The 10,625-nt window shown below is 41.8% G+C and overlaps 1 protein-coding gene across 1 annotated transcript; it reads right to left on the bottom strand.

Moving 5' to 3' along the window:
- Positions 1-2,425: 2,425 nt before the first annotated feature.
- LOC310782268 (xaa-Arg dipeptidase-like) lies at positions 2,426-9,348 on the bottom strand (the record flags this gene model as incomplete). The annotated part of the gene is made up of 7 exons (XM_083642945.1): positions 2,426-2,828; positions 3,436-3,543; positions 4,494-4,629; positions 4,956-5,110; positions 5,945-6,087; positions 7,692-7,840; positions 8,914-9,348. The coding sequence occupies 7 exons, from the start codon at positions 9,346-9,348 to the stop codon at positions 2,629-2,631; spliced, it is 1,326 nt and encodes a 441-aa protein (XP_083499071.1). The 3' UTR covers positions 2,426-2,628.
- Positions 9,349-10,625: the final 1,277 nt, after the last annotated feature.

Raw genomic sequence — 10,625 nt, 5'->3', positions numbered from 1 at the left:
AGGGGAGGCTCAGTGAATCGAAGTGAAAAAATATGACATGATCAAAATGAGATCACATAGAATAGCCTAAATGTGTGTGATTTGGTTAAATAAATTTGACTGTTTTTCCCATTTTCCCAGAGTCAGAAAGAAAGAAATGCCTTCAGACAGAACTTTTTTATGTATTTGATGTAGTCTGAAGTATGTCAAACAGCAACATCAGGCTATCTTGGCTCAATTGTTGAGTGTCTTATGGGGTCAAATAATATAAGCATGATCCCATATGGAATTGAGCAGGGGGAGGGGCACCTTTTTCCAAGATGTGTCTGGGGGGAGGCCCACATTCTCAGACTTTGGAAACCCCTGCCTTAGATCTTATTATGAATGAATGAATGAATGATTTTATTTCGAGTGTTTAACAAAAAACAACCGAAAAGGATAGGTGAGAAGCCATAGGCTTATGGTAATCTACCCACTTACAACAACACATTAATGCTCAATCAATCATGATAGAAGACAAGTACCAGTGCCAATTCTATTACAATTAATGCTAATTGACTAATAAAAGATAACAAATTGTAACCGATTGTTGCTAAGAAATGAACAATGACTTAATGTAAAGAAAGCAATTTGTGATAAAGAATATAAGATAAGTAATAGATGAGACATGGTCAATAGCTTAAGTAATACAATCTAAGTAAACAATTCATATAGAGCAAAGAACAATACCTACAACTCATCCACCGGATGTTAGCTGAAACACACATGCTCTTTAGAGTATTCACTCTAGCTTTAAAAATGAGCCCGTGACAGCCTCCTAAACACAGTAATGTCAGCCACGAGTTTAAGAGGTTAGACTCAATGTAGTGACATATTTCAGCCACTCGAGGGGGCAATCCCCCCCTGCCTGCCTGCAAACTATGTCCACATCCTCCTCAGCTGGGGTCCCCAGCACCATCACCTGTGGAGACAATTATTAACTCATCAATGTAATGTCACCTTAGGATACAATGGGAGACCGTGCTGATTGTGACATGTGTTGGTGGTTGTCACACTGATTATATCTTCTTGCTCTGTGCCATCTAAAAAAAAGAATGTCAAAATATTGTCATTTGAGGTCAGTGGCCATTCATGTCTTTATGTCCACTGCAGTTTTGCAAAGCAAAGATATTTTAAAGTGTTTTTTTAAGGTTTAATTTTAATGTTTTCAAAGAGCTATCAGCCATTTTTTGATTGACCCATTCTTGATTTTGAATATGCCTAAATGAGTAAATCTATTGTAATATGCAAGTGTGTGTGTGTGTGCGCGCGGATTGATTGCATGTTTCCTCCATCTAATGTTCAAATGAGCCTTTAGTTATGCTATTTTATTCTGCTTATTCATCATGTCAAAAGAGTTGAAAGCAACCAGTCATAATGACAACCTACTTTGCCAAGAGGTTGTCACAAATGTCCAACCTGTACTGTCATTGCTAATAACATTTTTTCAAATACTAAATACAGTATGTGAAAGGAAGTTCAATTTCAACGCAATGATTTCATTTTCTGGTTGAAACAGGACATTATGCAGGGATGGAATGTTTAAATGTGAGCGTGTTGTACTGTAACTGACCGGTAAAGTTATGCTGAAGAACTTCCAGAAGAACTTCATGCTTTCCTGCAGTAACTTATAACAGATAACTTGACCCACACACCTGATCTGAGCTGTCACAAATCTGATTCACCAAAAGGAAAAAATCACAGCCAGTGCAGTGGGACAAAAAGTGCACCTAAAAGTTAACCTTTATGGATGTTGACAAAGTTTGTATTTTGGGGGACATTTATTGACAAATAGGTGGAGGTGGAGGCAATCATATAAAATATTAACTAACAAGTGAAAACATACTTTTTTTTATTTCACTGTGACAATAACCTAACTATAGGCTATATAACTTATGTTTTCAGGAATTTGGCTGTTTGTTTCTTTTTTTGAAAATTGTTTAACTCATTGTTTGATTGTCTGTTTTTCATTTATTATAGTGTTTTATTTAGATTTTCTTTTAAATAAGGTGAGATACTATAAGCCCCTCACCTGCACAATTTTGTATTAAGTTACTTGTTGTATTATCTGCTGTTCTTCCTCTCTGCATGTGCAAATAAAACAATAAAACAATAACCTAACTGTAGGCTATGTAACGGTTTACTGAATTTGAGATTCTGAGATTAAAGTGTGACAACGAGGAAACTTTGATCCTGACAGTGTTAGTGTCCATAAAAAGTCATGAGCAAATTATTCAATCAACCTCATCATGGCTGATAAACAGGCAGACAACACACAGTTAAGCAATATTTCAATATCATATTCAATCCAGATAGCAAAGTCTTCATAAAATATTGCAGCATGGGAGTGTATTCTTTAACATGTTACACCTGTAAGTGAAAGATAAATTTCAAACATGTCAACAAAATGAATATTTTTTTAAAGTGTATAATTATAATAAAGTCAAAAGCAGCTGTCTGCCACCACAAAACAGACAAATTAAAAAAGTATAGTGTATAGTGCCAAATCATCACATCATGGATAAATCAACTAGCATACCTTTGGTAAACATTTCATTGCTCAAATACAGGAAAGTATTTCTCATTTGACTACACCGATTGTTTTGGAGGCTAGTTTGCAGTTTCCACCTGTCTGTCTTTTTCAATGTTTTTAGAAGTTCCAGTCTTCAGCATGCTGTCCTCCTTCAGTCTGGCCTCAGTGAACTCCTCCCTCACCCTGTGCAGCAGCTCTGGACACAGCAGCACATCCAGGGCCGTCATGGCCAGAGCCTTCGCTGCCCGCAGGGTGTAGAACTGGGCCTTCTCATCACCTGCAGGGAGTCAGACACACATGCACCAATCAAAATACTGCTATCAGCCTGATAGCGACAGTTTTGGATAGAAAGCGTCATTTAGTGCCAAATTTCAATGTCTTTAAATTTGAACATTGTCAAGACATTCCCCAGAATTGTATTCTTGGTCAAGTGTAAAAGATTCAGAAGAACATTTAGACCCTGGGACATGAAAACTCTGCACTGAAACTCAGAATGACGCTAATACTACTAATAATAATCACAACAATCATAACACATTCATGCATATTTCTGGGGAATCCAATGAAAATGTTGCATTATAATAAATTCAGTAAGGGCTTCCCATAGGCAACTAGTTTAGTATTGATAAATTATATAATATGTAATCAAACAAACTCGGGTTCCACCTTTTGTAAAAAGCATTAGCATTTTATTGACTTATTTTGGATTTTATTTTATTATTAGTATAATGATAATAATAATAATAGTTATTAGTGTTATTAATAATAATTGTTATTAGGCTATTATTATTAATATATATATATATATATATATATTATTTTTTTTAATGTGGGGGAGGTGTATGTGTGCGTGTGTGTGTGTGTGTGTGGGGGGGGGGTCTTACCCGAAGCAACAGTGTATTCTTCTGTGTGGTTCAGAGCATCAGAGCCAATGTAGAAGTACGGATGGATCCCAGGAACTACGAAAGACACGTTGCCAAAGTCTGTGGAGCCTGTGGATATCAGAGACAACATGAGTATCTTAATTCACTGATATATTACTCAGCTGTAGAGCTGCTGGTTTCATCTGGTTAAACAGGTGTGGTGCTAGAAGCCAAGTGCTGCTTCATTTAATTCTTATTTCAAAGCAGAGTGGGTGGTCGTAGGACAGTAGAGGGAGACAGAGGAGGGCAGCTGGGGACATGTGGCTACCAGCTCAGTGGCCTTGTGGTTTGAGAGTCCGCCCTGAGACTGGGAGGTCGTGAGTTCGATCCCCGGTCGAGTCATACAAAAGACTATAAAAATGGGACCCATTTGCCTCCCTGCTTGGCACTCAGTATCTAAGGGTTGGAATTGGGGGGTTAGATCATCATATGATTCCTGAGCACGGCACTGCTGCTGCTCACCGCTCCCCCAGGGGATGGGTCAAATGCGGAGAACAAATTTCGCACACTCAGGTGTGTGACAATCAGTGGGACTTTACCTTTACCTTATAGAAGAGGGTGACCCAACTTTGTCACGTATGTGGATCTAGAACTAATAAATAAAGTAAACAACACCCAGCCTACACCAACCATAAAACTTGCGTAAATATAGCGCCAAACTGAAAGTTGAGACGTCTGTAGTCGTCCAAAGCTGTTACTGTACCTACATCATTTTGTGAACTTGGGATCTAAATATCTTTCTGATATCACTTCAAAACAGTTTCCAAAGCTGTTTTAATATGATTTTTATATCTCATAATAACATCATTTTGTGATAATTCCGTGCCTGGTCAAATGATGCTGGGCAGGGAGGGACTGTGTAAATGTGTGTGTAACAAGCATTCAACTCCCCCAGTGTCACTCCTCAGTTTGTCCACATTAGATAGCTCATGAGCAGAGATGAACATCTCCTGCATCTGCTCTCTTATGTCCATAAGAAGGTTGCTGTTTTACAAACTACGGAGAGGACGTTCTCTCACCGGAGCCGTTAGTGAGAACGTCTTCATCTGTGGTGAACTCCATCCCCAGAGTTTGGCCGTTTTTCTCGTACAGCTCCTCCAGGCTGGCGATTCGCAAGATGTTGTCAAATGTATTCCTCGCAAACTCCACTTCAACCTGAGGAGGAGACTGTTTTAGACTGACCTGTCTTTTGATTAAAAATAAAATAAAATAAACGTATCATTTAAAGGGGCAAGAAGAAAAATTAAAAAGTAAATAAAGCAATATTATTATTACATATTTTGCATGGTGATATAACTTCTTCAGTAGACATTTCTACTGGATCTATGCTTTTACTTTCTATCGGGTTAGTCAATGTTGCTGCAATTCCTACTGGTTGCCAATAGAGGTCGACAAAGATCATAATTACTTATTGCCAATTTAAACATCACAAGCATGTCCCTATTCCCCTGCCCTCATGGTGCTTCTGTGACTTGTCTTACCTCACAGCCAGTTGCCATGGCAGCTGCTCTAAAACACCTCTCAGCCTTTGCCTTGATGAGGGGGAGCTCGGAGCGCGTGGGGGTCCGCAGGTAGTACTCCAGCTCAGTGTAGGCAGGGATGATGTTTGGCTTCAGTCCACCATGCTTTATCACACCTGCACAAGACCACAGGATCAAACACCCTCACTGTGACTGGAATGAATCTCTATCTGCACTTTAATAATAGGCATGTCAGCCATTTTTTATTAGTGTCCGAATCGCAAAATGATATTGTGAAATGATTTTGAGGGCACTACATATTTCCCACACTGTACTGCAGGGCCGCTGCTGCCCATTTGGGTGCCCTAAGCGTAATTGTTTTGTGGTGAAAAATTTGGGGCGTTTGAAGCCGAATTTGGGCCGCTTGAAGCCAGATTTGGGCCGTTTGAAGCCAGATTTGGGCCGTTTGAAGCCAGATTTGGGTCGTTTGAAGCCAGATTTGGGCCGGTTGAAGCCCAATTTGGGCCGTTTGAAGCCCAATTTGGGCCGAGTCCAATTTTACAATGAGATGCACCCACTTTAACCCTGAATAAAGTAATAAAACCACTAGTAAACCAGTAGGCGGCGCCTGGCCTGCTGTTCAGTGAGTGGCCTGACTGCGGGCACCTTTGCAGGCCCTTAAGAGCACATGATGCCCTACGCAGTCTGACTCTGCGTACTCTGCGTATAGGGTGCGGCGGCCCTGGTGTACTGTAATATGTAGTGGACAAGTCCGCTCACTAAAACGGTGAAAGTACCTAAATGCATTGCGAGTGTGTTGTCAGTCACCTGGTCGTTACCAAGCAACCGAGTTGCAACCTTCCATTGGTTTTATAATGATGGCGTCCGCTTCTTTACCAAATCTTGTTTAGTGTTTTTGTCACCCAAAAGACATCAGGCTACTCTAGCTCCTCAGAATAACAGATCAGTGTTACTGTAGGTGTAGCAGCTGTTGACGTGCTGTTGCTCACCGTGGATCCTCCAGTCTGGCTTGATCTGCTGTCTGAGGACAGACAGGTTGTTGTAGCAAAGCACCGCTGCATCCAGCGCATTCACTCCCTCCCAGGGGTAAGCGGAGGCATGAGAGGCCTTGCCGTGGTACTTTATAGTGACACTGGGAATGATGAGAGAAACCAGTCAGTCACACATCTAGAGCTGGGTATTGGTTCAAATTTCAAGAATCGATTCGATTCCGATTCACAAGGTTGCGAATCGATTAATTTCGATTCGATTCGATTCGATTCGATTCCGATTCGATCGATTTTCAATATTGATTTGGTTAGTGATACCAAAACGTGGTTTTTGAGCTGTACCCTGAATTACATGACTGTCCAGTTATGTAACACAGGGGTTTCCAACCAGCCAAGTAGATACATGGGGAAAAAAAGTTGCAGACCTGTTGTCAATTTTAATGGTTTTAGTTACACATATATTTACTCACCAGGTGGTGACAAAGGGTAAATAACAGCCTTTTCATCTGTCAATAAAGACACTTTCACAATTATGCACAGTGATTTGATTTCAGCCTATATAATTTCTAAAAGTAGATATTAATAATGATCAAACATTTCCATTCATGTAGCCTACAGTATTTATGTTTTTGTTTCAACTACAAACATAATTAAACGTCAACTTGAAACTATGTTTCAACTACCACACACAGCATAATATTTTAGCCTGTTTATAAAAAAAAAAAAAAAAAAATTTTTTTTTTAATAAAAATAATAATCGATCTCTGGACATATGAATCGATAATCGAGGATTAAAATGAAAATCGATTAAAAATCGGAGAATCGATTTTTTGAACCCAGCCCTACACACATCACTCTGGTATGCTCTGGAAGTAAAACCAGTCAGTCACACATCACTCTGGTATGCTCTGATGAGAGAAACCAGTCAGTCACACATCACTCTGGTATGCTCTGATGAGAGAAACCAGTCAGTCACACATCACTCTGGTATGCTCTGGAAGTAAAAGGAGCATCAGACTCATAACTGCAATTAACTGCAATAAACAGGAGGAAGAAGTGTGTCATTGCTGCTGCCTCGAGCTGGAACAGACCAAAGCTTTTCCAAGCACAGCATTTACTGCAGAAATGACATTTAATCTAAGCCTGAGTGAGCCAAAATAAGCCATACTCATTATTCATTGCAGACAAGGAGGTGGATTCCCTGTAGTGTAGAGTGAACCTGAAGAAGCTGCATATGAAATGCAGTGTTCATTGTTTTTTTTTATAGTGACACTGCAAACTAAATCAAATCCCAGAGTCAAATATTATTTTGGTCTATGCTGACAATCGAGAGAGGCTATCTGTAGGGAAGATGGGGTACTTTATAAATAAAATATGAGTTCAAAATGGTACAACAATTTCTTATTTCAAAAGTGCATTTTTATTGACCTATAGAGGTTGGGATTGTTTGTAGACTGCCAATAAACAAGGCTGTATTTTTGGAAAGTTAGAGTGTTGTCACTCAGTCAGAGCCGCTTCCATCTGATCTATTCTGGGACTGAGGCGGCACCAAACTCATGACATACGCAGTAACTGAGCGGTTAGTTACCATAAATAGCTGACGCATTGTGCTGCTGTACTGTATCACATGCCCTGCATCACATGACCTGGCCTCCAGTAAAGGATCTTGTGCAATTGCAAGAACACAACAAGCACTGGAAATGAAACCTTCTCATATACAAGATGTGTGAACTCAGATCAACCGTACTCATGTTCAGCCACACAGGGCAGGTAGGGGGCGTCCTCCTGAGAGGGGTGGGCCATGAACACCACATCCAGGCCCTCAAACGCACCCTCCCGTATCATGTCGATTTTACCCCCACCAGCCTCCTCGGCTGGGGTCCCCAGCACCGTCACCTGTGGAGACAATTATTAAGTCGTGAATGTCATGTGACTTCAGGAGAGACGAATAGAAGGGGAGAACAGGGCCGATTGTCACATGGGTGAAATTAAAAGTACACAACCTGTATTTGACAAATAAATAAGTGGATGTGAGGTTTATTTCTACTACCCAACAACATCACATGCTTTAGTTTCTAGACATATAATGTCAAAAAACAACAGCAGCGAGCACACTCAAGAATAAAGTTAAATTTAGGTGCAGCCAGCACATCGCTGATGAAGGCTGTTTGCTGAAACGCGTTTGTTGTTCACTGCTTGTAGCCTACATAACCATTAAACTCTAAAAGGACATTCTGTGATGGTCTTTTTCCTTTTTTTCTATAGATATATTTTAATCGTCCATTTATTGTGGCACTGGTTTCGCTTTCGGGCAGACTGATCGGGTCTGATGAAGGGCAGTCTGCCCGAAACATAACCAGTCCACCAGTGCTAGAAAAAAATGGATGATTAACTTGGAGCCCTGCAGTGTGCAAGCTTTTCTTTCTTTTTCAGTTGAATTCTTAGACAGGCCATACTTCCATCATGGCCACCTACTAACTCATCCTTCCTCACTTAATTGGCACATTCAGTCCTCAACTCTCCACCGTGATAGCTGATGGCTGGTTAGCCTTCTGGCACAAACTGGCTACCAGCAGCACCCACGTGGGTGCTATATCAGTGGTGAATGAGTTGACCTTTGCGTAGCCTATCTCAGGCGCCATTTAAATCGAATCAATTATTATTATTAATTATTTGGTACAGTTACTTCTCAATCCTAAACTCCACTGCCGTCTGCTTCCAGGAAAGACAAAAATAAACACCTGCATTGAATTCAGGCATCTGGTTTCATTTGCATTGAAATGGCAATAGGCATCTTGACCTTTCTCGCCTGCCCAAAACAACTAAACTACACTCGGGTTTAATACACCAGTAACACCACATCTAACATGCATGCTTGCTTGACATGAATGTAAAAAGTGTGATATGACGAATGGATCCCTGTCTCCCCTACGGAGCCTGCATAGACAGTTAGACCTGTCCTACAGTACCTGCACCCGGACAGGGAAGTCTGCCGTGCTCTCCACCAGAGCCTTGAGCCCCAGAGCCGCAGCAGCTCCGGTCTCAGCGATCAGGTTGTGTCCACAGGCGTGTCCTATCCCCGGCAGGGCGTCGTACTCGCACAGGAAGCCGACGCAGAGCACGCCTGTGCCGGCGGGCTGCCCCGTGCTGCTGCCGCCGCCTCCACACGGTCCCCATGTGGCGCGGAACGCGGTGTCCAGTGTGAAGTGAGCGTCCACCTTCCAGCCTTCCTCCCGGGAGAAGAAGGCTACCAGGCGGTCATGAGCCTCCCTCTCCTCGTAAGCCAGCTCCGGACAGCTCCAGATGTCCTGGCTGAGGCGCTGCAGTTTCTCCCCGGCTTCGTCAATACAGCCGCCAACTTTCTGCTTCAGCTCCACCAGCACACACTCTGCCACAAGCGACATGCTGCTATTGATATGACATCATATAAATCTCGGCTGGAGTTATGTTGTTGTTCTTCAGCTACAGCGCCCCCCAGCGACAATTTCCCGTTCTGCTTTGTAATATTATGTTTCTGATTAACAGGCTAATTTGAAAGAGAATGAGCTCAATAACCTAATCGTCTGAATGAAATAGGTGGACTTGGATTGTTTTATTTCTGCTTCCGTACAATTAAGCACATGAAGTCAGCCCTACCCCCCGATTAACATAGCAGTAATGGAAAATACTAGAACCATAATAATCCTATAATAAATGTTGGGATAGAGCATATAAATAGCCTTATAGTTATATTATAGGATTATACTGACACCAAGCTGCAGTATTGAGTAGCACACACACACTCTAAGCCCTTATTATTATAACGAATATTATAAAATAAATTCATTAAACTCCAGTCTTGCAAGCAAATCAGCAGTTTCGCCCATTCATACATTTCACTACCAAAATCATTCATTAAAAATAATAATTAGTAGTCTTGTTTCATGTTGATCGCCTGTCTAGAAAATACTTTGTCACTGTCAGGGCAAATGTGTTGATAGACACGTTGTTGGTTGTGGGGCCTTTCAGGGATGAGACAGGCTGTCCAACCACTTACCCACGCACCCTGCCATCTGGAGCCAGTTAAAAATGATGATTATAAATGTCATCATGGATCAGAGATATGCTGATGAAATGAGTTGTGTGTATTAAGGCCAGGCCAGCACTGTCTGTCAGTACTGCCAGGAAGAGGATCTGGAATATTACACTCAGTGTTTCTGAAAGGCCAACAGCAACTTATTTTCCAGCCAGAATAACTATCTATAAGCCGTTAATGGTAATGTATACTTTCAATAGCAAAACTGAGAAAGGTCTGAAGGAAAAACACACTGTGAAACTGTACATATTCATTCAATTAAAGAAATGTCAGGCAACCCCGGTAGTACAGAAGTAGATTTCCTGCCTACCAACACAAGGGTTGTAGGGTCGAGCCCCCCGTGTTATTTCCAGCTTGGTCGGGTCGCGCATCCATACAGGCACGATTGGCCACGTCTGCAAGTGGGATTAAGGGTATACGTGTCCTGGTCGCTGCACTAGTGCCTCCTCTGGTCGGTCGGGGCGCCTGTTCGGGGGAGGGGAACTGGGGGGAATAGCGTGATCCTCCCAGCCACGCACTACATCCTGCCAGTGAAGCCCCTCGCTGTCAGGTGAAAAGAAGCGGCTGGCGAGTTGTGACCGCACATGTACCGGAGGAAGCAAGTGC

Source organism: Poromitra crassiceps (genome assembly GCF_964638095.1).
Source record: "Poromitra crassiceps genome assembly, chromosome: 9".
Taxonomy (NCBI): Eukaryota; Metazoa; Chordata; class Actinopteri; order Beryciformes; family Melamphaidae; genus Poromitra; species Poromitra crassiceps.
This window is presented reverse-complemented; position numbering and strand designations above follow the sequence as displayed.